General features: G+C 35.5%; 2 protein-coding genes across 2 annotated transcripts; both read left to right on the top strand.

Annotated features, from left to right (window-relative positions):
- Window positions 1–454: 454 nt before the first annotated feature.
- Window positions 455–2,437, top strand: LOC125216721 (putative indole-3-pyruvate monooxygenase YUCCA4). Its single transcript, XM_048118482.2, has 4 exons — window positions 455–1,141; window positions 1,215–1,463; window positions 1,611–1,733; window positions 2,105–2,437. The coding sequence occupies exons 1-4, from the start codon at window positions 530–532 to the stop codon at window positions 2,357–2,359; spliced, it is 1,239 nt and encodes a 412-aa protein (XP_047974439.1). The 5' UTR covers window positions 455–529; the 3' UTR covers window positions 2,360–2,437.
- Window positions 2,438–14,354: 11,917 nt separating this feature from the next.
- On the top strand, window positions 14,355–17,423 carry LOC125214754 (auxin efflux carrier component 7-like). Its single transcript, XM_048115893.2, has 6 exons — window positions 14,355–15,756; window positions 15,891–16,203; window positions 16,287–16,372; window positions 16,510–16,667; window positions 16,747–16,823; window positions 16,913–17,423. Exons 1-6 carry the CDS (start codon window positions 14,502–14,504, stop codon window positions 16,977–16,979), a joined length of 1,956 nt encoding a protein of 651 aa, XP_047971850.1. The 5' UTR covers window positions 14,355–14,501; the 3' UTR covers window positions 16,980–17,423.
- The last annotated feature ends 976 nt before the right edge of the window (window positions 17,424–18,399 follow it).

Genomic DNA, 18,399 nt, shown 5'->3' with positions numbered 1-18,399 from the left:
GCCTCCACTCTCATTATAATTGAATTAGAAAATCATACCGTAAAATTACAGACTTGACATCCCCATAAGATGTAAATACACATTGTAATTAATTTATAGATCTTCTATGTATTTGTAATTAATTATGTCTTCATTAATTTCCCAACATCCTAATCTCACTATCCATCATATATTCATATTTGTATGGATGATCCAATGATGAAACCCTTTAAGGAAACATATACTATAAAGTGTACCCCTTCCAACAACTCCACCCATTTCATGATTCTCATCCTCACATTACACATAATTATCATATTAATATTATTTGCATGCAAAAAAAAAAAAACAAAAATAATATCCCACTCCAGCAAATAGAAAAAGCGCGTGCCGTACAACTCAAATTCCTCAACAAAATCCATGCCCCTATAAATTCCCGATCGCCGTAGCACGAGAGTACAACACCTCAAAGCACACCCCCTCTCTCTCTGCAAAAGCCTGAGAAGAAGAAACCTCGAGCAACAGAAAACCAAATCATTTCCTCATCCAAATGGACCAACTCAAGTGCGTCTTCCAACACGGCCCCATCATCGTGGGCGCCGGCCCCTCCGGCCTCGCCGCCGCCGCCTGCCTCCACCGCAGCGGCGTCCCCTCCCTCCTCCTCGAGCGCAGCGACTGCATCGCCTCGCTGTGGCACCACCGCACCTACGATCGCCTCAAGCTCCACCTCCCCCGCCAATTCTGCCAGCTTCCATTCCTCAATTTCCCCAATTACTTCCCCAAATACCCCTCCAAGCACCAATTCCTCTCCTACATGGACGACTACGCCCGCCATTTCTCAATTCGACCCAAATTCAAGCAGACCGTGCTCTCCGCCCGCTTCGATTCCGTCACCGGCCTCTGGAAGGTCCAGACGACGGACTCAATTTACGTTTCGCGGTGGCTCATCGTGGCCACTGGCGAAAACGCCGAGCCCGTGATTCCGGAGATTCACGGGCTTGGGAGGTTTAAAGGGCCCGTGATTCACACGAGCGAGTACAGGTCGGGCTCGGAGTTTGCGGAGAAAAAAGTGCTCGTCGTCGGCTGTGGGAATTCCGGGATGGAAGTGAGCTTGGATCTCTGCCGCCACCGCGCTTCTCCCTCCGTCGTCGTCAGGAATTCTGTGAGTAATTATTCTACTACCAACTTTTTAGTTTAATTCATTTTTTTTTTTTTTTAATTAATTTTTTTATTAGGTCCATATATTGCCGAGGGAAATGTTGGGTGTTTCGACGTTTTCAATGGCGATGGTGTTGCTGAAATGGCTGCCGTTGAAGGTGGTGGACAAGTTTCTCCTCCTCGTTGCGAATTTCGCCATGGGAAACACCGCGAAATTGGGCCTCCCCCGCCCCAAAACCGGCCCTCTTGAGCTCAAAAACGCCACCGGAAAATCGCCCGTGCTCGACGTCGGCGCCTTCTCTCTTATCAAATCCGGACTAATTGAGGTACACATTACACTTCTATTTCATTTTTCACTAATAATATTTTAATATTATCGAGCTCTAATGTTCTAATGGTGTAACTTTTTTATCTATCCATCTTGTACTATTTCACCAAGTTCGCATTAAAACTCGTAATTTAATCGTATATAGGTAGTGGAAGGAGTGAAGGAGATTACAAAGAATGGTGCAAGATTTTGTGATGGCCAAGAACGAGAATTCGACTCTATAATTCTTGCTACGGGGTATAAGAGCAATGTGCCGACTTGGCTAAAGGTATTAAGATTAATTTTCAAATTTTTTCATAAAAAAAAACAAATAATTATTGGTTTATTTATTGGCAATCAAACATCGCTTTCGGCCTTACACATACAGTGGGCTACAAAACGTTTTCTTAGAAAAGAGTAAATTTGATGCCATTTGTTTGGATCATCCTTCCTACCAATGCTCACAAAAATAGTTTTTTTGTTCGCATTTTATGATATGTTACTGTCACTCAATATACACATTCTGATTTTTATTTTTATCTCTATTCAATTTGGAAATTTTTGTGTATTCAAGAAACTGAATCAGAAAAATTAAATGCCACAATTACTTCTAGTACTTGATTCCATTTTATTAATCTAATTAATTTGGTGAAAATGTAGGGAGAGGATTTCTTCACAAAAGATGGAATGCCAAAGACACCTTTCCCTTGTAGTTGGAAGGGAGAGAACGGATTGTACGCGGTCGGGTTCACGAGAAGGGGGCTTCTCGGAACATCATCCGATGCCGTTAAAGTTGCTAAAGACATCGCGGATCAATGGAAGAAGATTAATAACAGTAAATATTCAGCAAAGGAATTGAAGTTAGAAATATTGGGTAAAATTAGAGAAAATCTCGATCGTGAAGGAACTTTTTAAGCTTGTTTTTGTACTTTTTGTTTTGTAAATCATTCAGTTTTGTTTTGGGGGGAAATTGTAAGAATGGCGATGTTGATGTTTAATGGTTCTTTTTTCCAAAAAAAACTATGTATGATATAAAAAATGTCTTTATTTTAGCTCTTCATGCAAAAATTATTATATTAGTATAACATGTGTAAATGGAAAATAAATAAGTAAAGAGAATTGGTGGGTGGGGAAAGGACAAGAGGAAATCCAAAATTTGAATCTTACTATATGTACAGCTTTCAAGGACAAAATGAATTGTCGACTTCATATGGTTAAGAAATAACTTTGCACATCATTTATTGCCAATATAGACAAAACAAAAATAAAAAGCTAAGTCGAGGCTTTACGATTTTGGAACCATATTGATGATTAGAAATTCGTGCGACCCATAGTCATAAGCATGCAAATTTTATTCCATAAATATAACAACATTATTGTTCAAGAAAATGTTATGGTACAAGTCAAATGATGGGTTATTGACATTTAATTTTTAATCTAGATTCTACACGTTCTTAAAGAGTAAATTTTCCAAGAAAAAAATCTGAATCAGTCCCACTTGTGCTTAAATTCTTATATTTCATGAATGTATAGTATATACTGCCTTCGTTCATCATGTTTATGCGTAATAAATAATGTGATGGAAGAAATTGATGGCTTATGCCTTATGTTATACTAGAAGAATAAAAAAATTGACATAGATAGGGATAATATATTGTGTATATTATGAGAGTAAGGTTACAAATATATTTTCTCTAAACTCATGACGATCAATTCATTAGCCTTTGCCAAAGTTAGATATTGGTTATCTAAAATAAGAGCAAATTTACAGATTGCTACTTTCGGAATTTAGCAATTTTTTTATTCATTTATTTTTTCAGTTATCAAGTACACTTTTACACGCAAAAAAGAGAATCTAAGAAATTTGCTTTTTCTGAGTTAATGATTGCAACACGATTACATCACCAACCTCAAAAACTTTTTTCACTTTTTCAACTTTTTCAATTTATTTCTTTTCCAAATATTAATTAATTGAGTATATTTTATATCTAAAATTACACTCATGTCATTACAATACCATGTGTTGATGAAAAGGCCGATTGCACCTTAACCTTTTGTCTAAATCTCAGATTATAGTAATTTGCTTTTATCGTTACACAATTGACTTCACTTATAACAGTTTTTATGGTTCGTTAAAGATGTAATGCACGTCTCTATTCTCCTCTTTTAATTTTACTAATAACAGTTTGGGAAATATTGAAATATTACAGCGAAAGTCAATCCAATTTCTGAAGGCCATTTCCATTCCTTGGTTAACATTAAATTTAGTGTGAATTTTGCACCATTTCTCCACCACCTGAACTCTATTTCAAAAATTAACTTAGTTGCAAAAATGAATGTTATGAATCATGTTGATTAACTTTGACCCTTTGTATGTAGTCATAAAGTAAAACTAATCAAATTACATAATTCCTCAAAGACACCTGTTTATCCAGTGGTTTCATAATTAAATTGTTACAGTACTCTGACTTAATGTTAGTTAATCCAATCTGGTACATTCAGTTCCAAGTTAAGAGGATTTTAAAATCCTACTAATTAACAAGTGTCTCATGACAACTAATGGTAGTACTAATTAATTTATTTAGTACTACTAACATCGGAGTATTATAAAGAACTAAAATGAAAAATGTGCTCTCTCTCAATTTGTTGTGGTAATGCAAATAGTAGTGTAGCATGATGCATGCTGATTATAAAGACAGTGATGGGGTTCTGACAGGGGATTGTCAGAAAGCAATAAGTTAATCACCAACTAAACCCATTATTATTATAATCTATTAGGTGTTTGACTATGATAATTCAATACAATTAAGGACAAATTGCCACAATAACTATGAATTTTGGTCAATTGGTGGACTAATAATAATGATTAGAATCTCGAACGATGTATCACTAATAAACATCACTAAGTATATCTAAGGAATAATTGTTAGAATTCTCAAATATCAAACTCACTCCTCCAAAATTACTCTGGTTACAAATAGTTTACTCCCCCGTCTCCCCCACGATAAGAAGGTTCCACATTACACTAATCCACATCACTCGCATTTTATTATTATATAAAAAATAGATCTCATATTATACTAGTACTAATTTGTTCAATCCATTATTTTCTATATTTCTTATAATCTGTGTGTTCATATAAAAAGTTGATTCATATTACGTGATGAAGAGAGTATTTAATTTTAATTATATACTACCTCCGTCCCACATTAAAGATCACATTTCGTACGGGCACGAGTTTTAAGAAATATAAAGAAAAATAGATTGAATAAGTTAGCTGATTACGAGTCTCACTTGTATATATTAGTATTATAGTAATAAAATGTGAGTAGAATTGATTGGTGAAATGTGAGGTCTACTTATTTAAAAGAAAAGTGAAATGTGACTCTGACTCAACGAAAGGTAAAAAATAAGGTGTATAAGAGTGTCCACTATAGGGGAGCCGCGAGCGCCACGGCTCCCTATAGTGACTGGGGTGGGCAGCCGCAGCGGGGGGGGGGGGGGGGGGGGGGTGGGGGGTGGAGATCGTGGCCCGGCCGCGGCTCTTGGGCGGGAGCCGTGGCCCTCCTATTGTATTGGCCACGAGCCGCGGCTCTCCATATTTTTTTTATTTTTTTTTAAATTCTATAAGTATACACATTTTTTTACCTCATTCCTACACAAATTCTATAAATATACCCGTTTTTAATTAAATTATACACAAAATGAAAAAAATAAATTATTTGGTGACTTGGGCATGTCCACTGTAGTGTAAAACATGGGCGTTGGTGGTAAAACATGAGCGTTGCTGGCCCGGCCACGATTTTATGACTTGGCCACGTTTTATAGCTTGGCCCGGCCAACTATAGTGGACATCCTATGGAATGACGTGAGAGCAAATGAAGAGGGGAGGTTGGAGAATTGAATGTGAGAAAATAGAAATGGTGTGAGATGACACGCTTCCACAGCACGCCTTATTACAAGCGTCACTCTCTGACATTTTTTACTGACCGCCATTTCTTCTACTGTCCTCACATCATTGCACGAGGGTCTCTCTCTCCCTTCTGTAAAAAAAATTCAACTCCAATTATTAATTCATCAATTAAATTGCCCTTTTTTTACCCATCTCATTTCACCTCTCGCATTTGTACTTTTATTTATTTTTATACTATTAACTTTATTTAATACATTTAGAAAATTAATTTATAAATAGGAAAATAATGTTTATTAAATAATGTGTAGCAAAGCACCTGATCTGACGTCGTCCTGTATTTCCCTCTAGTCTAGGTTGATGTCAAAACCCTTTTGCCTTTCACTTCACTGACATCTTTTTTTCTCTACTACTACTCCACACTACTTTTTCTTGCTTTCCATTTCTAAATCCTATAAAAAAATTCTTCACAGAATTTGTTGACTGCTAGTTACGTTTTACTCTATTTATTTTACTAAAAAATTATTTTTTACTACATGAGGTGAATTTGATTTTACATAGGCGGTAGTAATTTTGTTAATGGCACTCATAGCGAAATTCGAATTTTTGTCCATCATTTTGATGGTTTTAATTAACTTTGGTTGTTAAATAAAAGTACTCTCACCGTTTCTAATAATTTATCACCATTTAACTCTGCATGAATTTTAAGAAATGTAATAAAAAGTGGATTGAAAAAGTTACTAGAATATGAGTCCTACTTTTATATACTTTTTATGTTCCATTAAAAATAAAATATTTTTCTTTTTGGGTTGTCTCATTAAAAATAAAAATAAAACCATCTCTACATTTATATTTCTCTTACTTTATTCTCTACTCTTTAACTCAGTACAAAACAATCCTACATAAAAATTCGTGATAAAAAAGAAATATTTCATTTCTAATGGAACGGATGGAGTACTAGTTTTATGAGATAATAAAACATGAGTGAGAATGAGTTAATCGAATATGAGTCCACTAAAAATAAGAAAAAGTGAACTGTGAATTTTTTTTTACAACAAATAAAAATGGAAATTAGTAATATTGTTATTGGGATTTTCATAATCCCATCTATGCAAAATCTCAACTAATTTTAAAATATTTTAGTTATATATTCAAATTACATAATGAATAAATATATATATATATATATATATATATATATATATATTAAATTGAAGACAAATGAAATTAATTGATCTGGGTATGAGTGCCCTGAGCGATAGTTTTCTTGATTTAATAGTGCTGTCTTAATTTTGGCCTATATAGAGTATTGAATTCGAATATTGAACGAGAGAAAATCATTCTAAGATTTGGAATTTGACTGGATAATTTATTGGCAGGAGTTATTATTCTGATTTTTTGATAACCCCCCACTTACTAAATTGTCAGGTTGATTCCTGCTTACGTATGAATATCAACATAAAACCAACAATAAACGAATTAATGCCTTTCTATTTGCCTCAGAAAAAGTTGTGGAGAAACCCACCATTTATAAAAGGAGGATTCAGGATTGCATAAACTGAATGTCATGAAAGAGACTTGAAGTTAATCATAAAATGAGTCCAATTTTTTTTTTGGTCGTTAGAACAATTACTAGTAAAAAATTAGTTCAAATTTTATTTATATATACGCCGGAAATACAATTAATTTGCATAAGTACAAACTGAATGTCATGAAAGAGACTAGAATTCATAAATAAAATGAGTTCTAATTTTATTTTTCTGGTCGTTAGAACAATTACTAGTAAAAAATTAGTTCAAATTTATTTACATATACTCTGGAAAAACAATTAATATACATAAGCACATAATTATATATAGGCAAGTTTACTATACATAAAATCAAATTAAATACCTCGTATACAAAACATACTTACTGAACTTATGCTAAATTAGAGTAATATTCGAGATCAACAATAGCTCGAAAAACTGAATTTAACATAATTTTCTCAAATTAATTGGGCGAGTCCGTTATCAGCCGACCCCGCACAACCCCACCTAGCTAGGATGTGTGTGTGAAAATATGTTAAATTGTGTGGAAAAGTGTGTGTAGAATGAGTCATACTAATCAAGAAAACAGTAGTTGGGCAGTGAGTGGCATGCATGCCATTTTGCCATGCATGCATTTCTCAGACGACAAATCCTCATTGTATCTATTTCCTGTCAATTTCTTCTGTCTTTCATTTCAGCCCCCAAATTTGATTCTTCCATTAGGGTTTCTTCTTCTTCTTTCTTCTTTTTATGTCGATACGATTTTGTCATCTATGTTGTACATACATAAATTTAATTATAGTTACTCACTTTATTTGTAAATTTACGGAATAGTGGTGTTTTTTCGCAATCGAGTTGGGCCTAGGCGAGATCCAGGACTAGCCAGGACAGCCGCATAAAAAAAATTAGCACTACATCATGCTATGCTTTCTAAATTTTATACGAAAATGTATTTTTTACGTGATTCAGATCATTGATAAGTGCTTTTTCATAACGATATCCAACGAGACTAGCTGCCGCGTGTTTTTGGGTAGGGCCCACAAGAAGGCAGAATGGGGGAAGGGAAAATTGAAATTCCATTTTGTTTGTAAGGAGAATTGGGTCCACAATTTAGAAGAGCAGTGGAATGTAGCTTTACCAACTGCAATGTATTGACTGCCTCACAAAGGAGGGATCGATGTGTGCTTCTATATGAATATCAGAGTATGTGTACCTAATAGTACCTCTGCTGCCTTTTACTAGAGAGACAACTCCTAGGATTGTCACATCCTTTTCACACAATATCTCATTTTCTTATTTTATTTTTATTTTATTACTATGCTACAATACACATTTTGGGAGAATTTCAAATTTTAAAATATTTGATCTCAACCGCAAGATACTATAGTGTATACACATGGCAACAAGGGGTACACCCGACGGCGATACAACGAATTCGGAAATATGCAGAAAAAACTCACGTAAAGTCTATTTTTTCTTGAATTTCTTCAAGCTTGTAGCTTTTAAACGAATTTGGTACATTGCAAGGTATTTTATGTATCAATTTACGTATAATTTGAATAAACTTTATATTAAAGTCATTTTTTTATTAAATTAAAGTTCCATATATGTGTGTACATCATAATTTCTAGTGATGGGCCGAAATCCAATAGCAATTATTGGGCTGAGGCCTTTATTGGGCTAAATTCAACATTAACATAAGAATTTTGAACTTTTATCTAATATAATTGGGTCGAGGCCTTAATTGGGCTAACCTGAAAACTAATGAAAATAAAGGCTCATATTTTAACGTGAAACTGAGTACGTTTGTGGATATTTGTTTTAAAAATCCCTTTTAAAAAGTACTACTCCATTAAAAAATTATGTCAAAACAAAACATAAAAAAAAGGGATTAATTAGAATCATGTCGAGAATCATATATGATATATAATTATGTTGAGTTTTATCGGAATTTTAAAATAATCATGAAATTAGAATGAAATACTAGTAGTAAATTTACAAAACTACAAAGGGGAGCAATGGGCCGAACATGCTTTATATACAATATGGGGCTGAGACAAATTTTTTTTATTGGAAATTCGCCTTTTTTTCTCTAATAAAACAGGCTTTCATTGATATACATACAAATCTGGCAAATATCTTCTAAGAGATTAAGTGATAGTATATCTCTTACAAGTATCACGAATCCTAACATATCTTTCAATCCACTAAAGAAAACAAAAACGAATGTTTTTTTATAAGTAATTTTAATTTACACGCTTATATTATTAATACCTGCGGAGATCGACTAGCAATGATTAGATTAGTTCGTCGCATTTATTTTAGTAACTAAATAAAAAAAATTATTACTTTGACCCACCAAACATGTGGTAACGCAAAGTTTGTTAAATTATAAATTTATAATCCACACGAGATTTTATTCTCTAATTATGATTATGGGTTGAACAGCAAGCTTAATTTTTTAAAATTGGGAAATAATTTATTTTTTGAAAAAAGGTCTCTTATTTCAGCTACGATCCAAACAAAACATTATTTTAGGTAAAGACTAAGGAAAAGGAGGTTAATGGTGGTGGGTAGGGAAACCACAAAGAAAAAAGGTAGTATCATCGAAATGTCACTCCATTGATCATTTACTTTGTTATATTCATGATATGATTGGATTGTGACATACTAGTAGTATGTATTTTACCATCGAAATTCTATTTCTTCATCTTGGTTATTTGTAATTAGTGGATGTTTTACTTTTTTGGACCTTTGTCTTAATCAAGATGGGTTTTTTTCTAGTGATTTGGAGACAAAACAAATAATAAGATACAATTCTATTTCATTTCAATTGTCAATCCTCATGTCATTTCAACTGAGTTTTTTTGGTGATGTTAATTGTAATTAACATAAAATAAGTACAAGTATTGTCGGACATATATACCAGTCTGTCTATCTTCATTTTCTGACATAAGATGTATACATTCATATTAAACATAATACAATTGTTGGTGAATAATTATCTTGGTAAAAGATAAGTGACAAAAGCTGTGAAAAGTGGAGCAAGCTCTGGTTCTACGCAAGCACATTAGATCATGTTTTAGCTTTCCATGTAAACAAAATTAATTAGTAGGAATATTGCATTGTCATCGAATTATTTAAGACGAATTAGAATAGCTAGATGGATACAAATAATAATGAAGCATTTGTAGGCAATGAGCATTCATGGACGGACGCAGAAAAAAAATGTTAGTAGAAGTACCATTAAGTCTATTTATTACGAATATATATGTTAATTATATTTAATGTAAAAATTGCTTTTAGCATTTTCTTTTTTCTCTCAAATTCATCTCTTAAGCAAAAAAAATTTAGTTCTTTCACTTGTTCAAGCATAACCTAATTCTTCACAATCCTTCAACCTAGCTATAACAATTTAATCTTTAATAACATCAATTTAATAAAAACTTAATATAGTATTAAGCAATTTTTGACAAAACTAATAATATTAATAAAAAAGATATTGGTAGGGACACAAGCCTTCTGCACTTGCGTCGATGCTTAGATACCAATAATAGTTTCATCTGATATAAAAAATAATTATTAGAAAATTAATTGTCGTAAATCATACTACTACTATTATAAAAACACAATGGAAACATTTATCTCTTCCCTTTGGAGTATTAATTTAACCATAATTCCTAAATAATGTTAGTGATAAAATGTTTGGGCTTTAATCAAGTATAGCAAGTCGCATCGCACTGTGTGGACCAGCTAATCACGTAGAACGCACGTGAAATTCTTTACATACAACAACCCCATTCTCACGTATTTTATATTTTTAAATGCATTTCACGAGTCACCACCAAATTCTTTACATACAACAACCCCAAGTCATTTTCTCTGACTTAAATTGGCTCGATTATTGAATAAATAGATAGAATGGGAGATTATGTTTGACACTCAATTACTACTATAATTTAGAACACATACTAATCACTATTTATGTTGTGACATTTTTTTTGTAGGATTATTCATATCTTAGTGTAGTCTATTTCGAGTGACATAATCTTTAATCGGATAATAATTCTATAAATAGGTTTTTAAGTTTATTAGACCACTTGTATTTCTCTATAAGATGCGTTTGGATTTAAAATGAAATGTGGCGAAGAAAATATGAGGTTCACGTGCACTAAAAAATTGTACTCCCATTATTGATTATTGAAATGATTGGGTTAATTTCTGACGATTTTGTTTAATATTTCTATATTTGACCAAAACATTTTGATTTTTATAAAAAGTGGGGGTTAGAACCCTAAATGTATATCTTGAAAATAAAAAAACATATTGAAATTAAGAATATTTTTTCTCCTAAAGAAAGCGGCAATGCCCGGATACAAAAAGGAACTAAAGCAGTAAAAAACATTGTATCTATCATGTAATAACCAAATTTTCATTCTAACGGCGGACTATCTAGAACATAAGAGCATCTCCAATAGCGGCTAGCCCACCGGCTAGCCGATTCGCGTCGCTAGCCGAACTATTGGAATCGGCCAGCGCAAAATCGGCGAGAGAATAGGCGAGCGCTGGCCGATGCGCTGGCCGCCATTGTGGCTGGCCGATCGGCGAGCGATCGGCCAGCGCTATTTTTTTAATTTTTTTTATATAATTTTTGAAAAACTATATAAACGCGATTCTAGATGACGGGCTAGGCCCAGTCAGCGAGACCCCTGTTCGCCTAGCGGCAAACTATAACAGATTCAAGGCATACTAATATTTTTTAATGTATTTTTTTAATAAATTAGTGAGGAGTAGAGTGGGGCGGTGGCTCGTGTGTGGAAGCCCGAATTTTTTTTTATTATGTAATTTTTTTTAGTTAATGTACTTTTTTTTATTTAAATAAAATTAACGAATTTTTCCCGTGTATGTGTCGTAAATTTAATTCTGTATTTTGTGTTTAATTTCGTAAATGTAATTGTTTTTGAGTTATTTTTATTGCAGCTAGCCTATGGCTGGCCTTAGGCTAGCCTATTTGAGTAAAATAATGATGTGGCAGGTGGTGATGACGTGGCAGAGATTGAGAGTGGCTGGCCTAAAGCCATTGGAGATGCTCTAACTCCTAGAAATTATACACGTGGTGTAACAGAAAAACAAAATCAAAGTTATCTCCATGTACACATGTTACCTTGGCCTGATAATTTATGGTTACGCTGAAATGTCCCATGACCACAACGACCCTAATAATAATCCATTCTCCACTATTAACTTAGAACACCATCTGCAAGAATAATTTCTGAATGTGAGTTTGATTAATGGAATGAAACCAAAGCATTAATGACATTATATCAAAATCTTTTACAAGTGAAAATTGGGTGAATAAATATAGCATATACTTGTGATAGAAAAAAAAATGTTGTGCGAGGATTAATCACTTGTTGACCCCAATCTAGTAAAATTTTGTATTACCAATGGCCTTAGAAAATCAAAATACTAAATAAATTATTTTTTAGATTACAACATTCCAACGGACATGAATTAAAAACAATAATAGCTTGAATTCCTTATCAAAATAAGGAAGTGTTGGACATACATGTATTAATTAATCAATGTTTAAGTAATTATACATTTAAAAAGATAATGAATGATTGGTGCTCCCTTTATCCCGTTATGATAGACAAGTAACATCTGCTAAACAAATTTAAATGACATGTTACATGTATATCCCATGAAATCAGGAAATTATATATGCATATTGCTACTTTATCTGCATAAATAATTACAATTGAAAAATATTCATGATTTTAAGTGAAGTGTAGTTTTGGACATACCTAAATGGCTAAATAAGATAAATATTAGCGTAACTTATATATTCCCATGCTAGTACTACATGTGAGGCTTGTGATCACGGTTATCGTTTATTTTGTTTTATTTATTTATTTATTTTAATTGATCACTCAAAAAATATTATTGATATCATTATTTCTATTGTAATATTTATTGCCTAAATAAAATGAATATATTTGGACCGGATATTAAGTTTATCTAAGACACCAAACTAAGCCACGTTTACGTGCAAACCACATGTAAAATTAATCACACCATATGGTGACTTCAGTCACTTTTAGTCACTTTATTCCGAGTACTAATTTTTAGTGGCTTACTCTTAATAATTTATATAATTTCAATTTAATTGTTTGTACTGTAATTTTAATAATTAGGATTCATTATGTTTAACTAGGACGTTTTCTTATTTTATCTTTTTGCATATAATTTGTGTTTTGTGTATTCCATGAATTGGTAATCATAATTAGTGCTTCGGATTTTTAATAAATGTCAATGAAGTTTCACTTTATTATAAGTATTTTGTATTTTTGTTATATAGTATAATAAATTTAATAGTGAGAATGAGACATAAAAACTGATCGAAAATAGAATGCAGAAAATAAAACACCGAAAGTGGCTTGAATGAATTTTTCTAATTAAATTGTTATAAGAGCATTCCCAATGGTCCGGCGATAACACTCGGCGATTTTTTCGCCGAAAATCGCCGAGTTATCGCCGACCGTTGGGAGTGTTTCGGTAGAATTAACGCCAACTCCCCTTTCATCGCCGATTTATCGGCGAATCATCGGCGCCCACTGTAGGCGCGATTAGGCGATTTTTCGGCGTTTTATTTTATTTTTTTTTCCAAAATAAGGGAGAAATAAGGGAGAAACCATTGGAACAGTTGACTAAAAGTTGGCTAAAAACTGGGGATAAATTTTGGCGCTGATGTGGCAGGAGTTAGGGAGAAATTAGAGAGTTTTTAGGGAGAGCATTGGGAATGCTCTAAAATCATTTATACCTCCAGTTCTAACTATATGTGGTAGATATATTCTAATTCTAGTAAGTATCTTGTTAATTTAATTTTACATAATTCATTAATTGTAGCCTAGATTCTAGCCTCTAATAAAATTATAAAATCTTATTTCCAACAAAAACCAGAGGATAATGTGAAATGGACTTGAACACATACTAAAATTATTCATACGGTCATAATGGGGTTGATCATACAAAGAACATTTTTATAAATTTTGATTGAAGAATAAGAAATATTGATTTTATTTAGCATTAAAATCTTTATATATATTACCTTTGTTTTATAGAGAAATATTTGATTAATATATGGCATAACAATACTAATAAGTGAATTAAAATATTCTGATGGACAAAAATACTAATTTTGAATTGGAAACGCAGGCAACTTTATATGTGGATCAATTATTTATACAATACTGATGCACCTAAGTGTAAAGTAAACTAACCATATCTGTAAATCGTTACTTTTGACTTTCTTTACAGTAGAGGAAGTGATCAGCTGTTAATTAAAAATTAAAAATAAATAAAGGACAACTCTATGTTTTTTCTTTTACTGAAAAAGAAATAATAAAGCATGACTCTTTTGAATAATATTCCACCTATATATAAACACACACAAATTCCTCATATTTCCTCTGTATTCGCTTTCTCTCTCCCACTCGCAGTTTCTCTCTCTACAAGTACCAATTCCCTTTTCCTCATTGGGTTTGGCAGAGATTCATTCCTCTCAAGTTCAACACACTGCAGCAGTAGCGAGTGAGAGTGAGTAAGAGAGAGAGAGATGATTACATGGCACGATCTCTACGTTGTGCTAACGGCGGTGATTCCGCTCTACGTGGCGATGATCCTCGCCTACGGCAGCGTGCGGTGGTGGAAGATCTTCACGCCGGATCAGTGCTCCGGAATCAACCGATTCGTCGCAATCTTCGCGGTTCCGCTGCTGTCGTTCCATTTCATCTCTAAAAACGATATCTACACGATGAATTTCCGATTCATCGCGGCGGATACGCTGCAGAAGATCGTGATGCTGGTGGTGCTGTCGCTGTGGGCGAATCTCACCAGCAACGGCAGCCTGGAGTGGTCGATAACGATTTTTTCGCTCTCCACGCTTCCGAACACGCTGGTGATGGGGATTCCGCTGCTGATCGCGATGTACGGCGAGTACGCTGGGGATTTGATGGTGCAGGTGGTCGTGCTGCAGTGCATCATCTGGTACACGCTCCTCCTCTTCCTCTTCGAGTACCGCGGCGCGAAGATGCTGATTATGGAGCAGTTTCCGGAGACTGCGGCGTCGATTGTCTCCTTCAAGGTGGAATCCGACGTCGTCTCTCTCGACGGGCAGGATTTCCTCGAGACCGACGCGGAGATCGGCGGCGACGGGAAGCTGCACGTCAGGGTGAGGAAATCCAGCGCGTCGCGGCGGTCGTTCTCCGGCATTACGCCGCGGCCGTCGAATCTGACCGGCGCGGAGATTTACAGCTTGAGCTCGTCGCGGAATCCGACGCCGAGGACCTCCAATTTCAACCACTCCGATTTCTACTCGATGATGGGGTTCGGAGGGAGATTGTCGAATTTCGGCAACTCCGACACCGGAAGGCTGTCGAATTTCAATGTCGGTGATATGTGCTCGGTGCAGTCGTCGAGAGGGCCGACGCCGCGCCCCTCCAATTTCGAAGAGAATTGCGCGCCGGGAGGGCTGATGACTTCTCCTAGATTCGGATACTATCCGCCGCAGCCCGCGGTTCCAACTTCTTACCCTGCTCCCAATCCCGAAATCGCCTCCGCCATGCCTAAATCCGCGAAATCTCACCACCAACCACTCAATAACAAGGCTAACAATCACGACGCGAAAGAGCTTCATATGTTCGTATGGAGCTCGAGCGCGTCGCCGGTGTCCGAGGTCGGCGGCGGCGGCGGCCTCCACGTCTTCGGCGGGAACGATTTCGGCGCTTCCGAGCAATCCGGGAGGTCGGATCAAGGCGCGAAGGAAATCAGGCTATTGGTCACCGATAATCCCCAAAATGGGGAGACCAAAGGTGAATCAATTTTGGTGCTATTCAATTTCAAGCGTGAATTACTGGAAATGTTTATTTAATTTCTATTTTTATCTATCTATGTCAGCAAGGTGTTTGATGATATGTCTGTGTTGGTATTTTTTTATGCATTGAAGCCGTTCCGCAAGGTGGGGAGTTCGTTGGGGAAGACTTCAGCTTCGGGCGAGGAGAGAGAGATCACGGAGATGATCATCATCATGTGATGAGAGAAAAAGACGTTCCCCACAGGCTGTCGAAGCTGGGGTCCAGCTCCACCACCGAGCTCGACCCCAAGGCCGCCGCTGCAGGCGCCGCCGCCACCAACAAACACATGCCGCCCGCTAGCGTGATGACACGTCTCATCTTGATTATGGTCTGGCGCAAGCTCATCAGAAACCCCAACACCTACTCCAGCCTCATTGGCCTCATTTGGTCTTTGGTCGCTTACAGGTCTAATTTACAACCAATCAATTTCAATGTATTACTCCCTCAAATTCCAATTGAAGATTGATGAACCCTAATTTGATTTTCAGGTGGGATGTGCACATGCCTAAAATCGTGGAAGGGTCGATCGCCATCCTCTCTGACGCCGGCCTCGGCATGGCCATGTTCAGCTTAGGTTACTACTATTACTCAAATTCACTGGATCAAAATGTAGTGTTTATCCCAAAAGGGGCCTAATTAATTGAGAGCTGTGTATGGGCCCTTGTATGGTTGCAAATTGATTTTGATTTGATTTTGATTTATAATCAACAGGTCTGTTCATGGCCCTTCAGCCTAAGATAATCGCCTGCGGTAACTCGGTGGCGACCTTCGCCATGGCCGTGCGGTTTCTGACCGGCCCCGCCGTCATGGCCGCAGCCTCCATCGCCGTCGGCCTCCGCGGCAGCCTTCTCCACGTCGCGATTGTGCAGGTTAGCGCATCATTCATCACATCCTCAATTGTAAATTAACATGTAGAATTGAAAATTGAAAATTGGAAATTTGAAATAGGCTGCGCTTCCACAAGGAATAGTTCCGTTTGTTTTTGCCAAAGAGTACAATGTTCATCCAGCAATTCTCAGCACTGCGTAAGTCAATCGAATCACACTCTCACAATTAAGTTAAATGTTGCTAATTAGTGGGTGATTAATCTTGGATTTGGGTTAATCTTGTTCAGGGTCATTTTCGGAATGCTGATCGCCCTCCCAATCACTCTGGTCTACTATATTCTCCTAGGACTATAAGATTTTAATCGAGGAGGAACAAACAAACGGTGTCGTTTCATATAATTTTTGACTTGGATGATGATCCCCTGCTTCCTGGTATAAATCCGAAGTGGAAATGGAGGGAAATGCGGTGATTGGTCGGCTGCGGAGGGGGCGCAAATGCAGAGGAAAACAGGGGGATTAAAGAAGGCAGAGATAACCTAAATTATTATCTTAGTCTCGTCTTTTTGCAATGGGATTTCAATTTTTAATCTCTCTTTTTTGGTTTGTTAATATTTTTTTGTAATTTATCGTTTTGTGGAAGGGGAGAAGAATAGTTCTTTTCCTGTAGCGTTTCCATTTGTTTTGATCATTATTTTACTGTTTTGTTTAGGGCAATTACTTTTGCTGTGTTTGTGTTTTGTCGTTTATTTGACACGGTGTAAATTACTTTTAGGATGACTAATGATAATTATTCCAATATTTGGCGTGTTAATTACTTCCATAAGATGGTAATCATATGTTGTCCTGTTTGATATCCTATCTTCGAATAAAGTTAAACTTTTCAGATCTATAGTGAACTTTCCACTTTGTGTAAAGCATCTCACGTTTATCATTTATAATATTAATACTCGGTAATAATTACTATATCGTGTAATAAAGCGCAATTTGATCTACTATAGTATATTTTCGAAATTCAAATCGACTATAGTTCATAATTGTTGTAAGAATTAACACTTCGGAAAAATTTCGAGCATTAGAGAGTTCATGTGTCATGCCTTAATTAGCTAATTTGTGCAATCATGTAATAATAATAGTACGTAATAAATTAAGAAAGAAAAGCAAATGAAAAAGGGAATTCCTCTTTGGGGGAATTGATGTTCCACAATCCTACCTTGTGTGCCCCTTTGCTATTGAGTGGTCTATGGCCATAGCCCATAAGGTGATCATGGTGGTGCCTCAACAATTCCTAATCTTTTTTCTTCGATCTGACTTTTAATGCAAAATCGATAAAATATCATAGAAATATAGAGCAAGTGATTATAGGTATGTTTAATATGGAGAATCAGACGTCTCATTAAATAAAGAAATTCGTCAAAATTATAAAGCGATTAATTTTTATGGTCGAGCAAAAATGACAAACTTCGACTAGACTATTGATTAAGAATGAATTTAGTAGTACGTGGGAAAATGTTTGCACTCTGAGAAATACTTGTGTTAGATTAGGTGCTAGTATTATTTTTATTGTTGGTTTTACAATGTTTGCTTTCTTCGACGATTTTGTATGCTTCGAACTTTCCCGCTCGCCATTTTTATGGCCCCGAGCATTTTACTTAATGAAAAAGGCGCAACTTTTTTTGTACCATAACTAAATGTCGAGATTGTTCCCCATTTCACAAAAGTACAAGTGCTACGGTTCGAATACATAGTGTTCTTTCACAATAATTGTAGAAAAATA

This window comes from Salvia hispanica, chromosome 3 (genome assembly GCF_029641045.1).
Source record: "Salvia hispanica isolate PSC_SH4W2 chromosome 3, Shi_PSC_v1, whole genome shotgun sequence".
Lineage (NCBI taxonomy): Eukaryota > Viridiplantae > Streptophyta > Magnoliopsida > Lamiales > Lamiaceae > Salvia > Salvia hispanica.
Note: the sequence above shows the minus strand (reverse complement) of the source record. Positions and strands in the feature narration are given on the sequence as shown.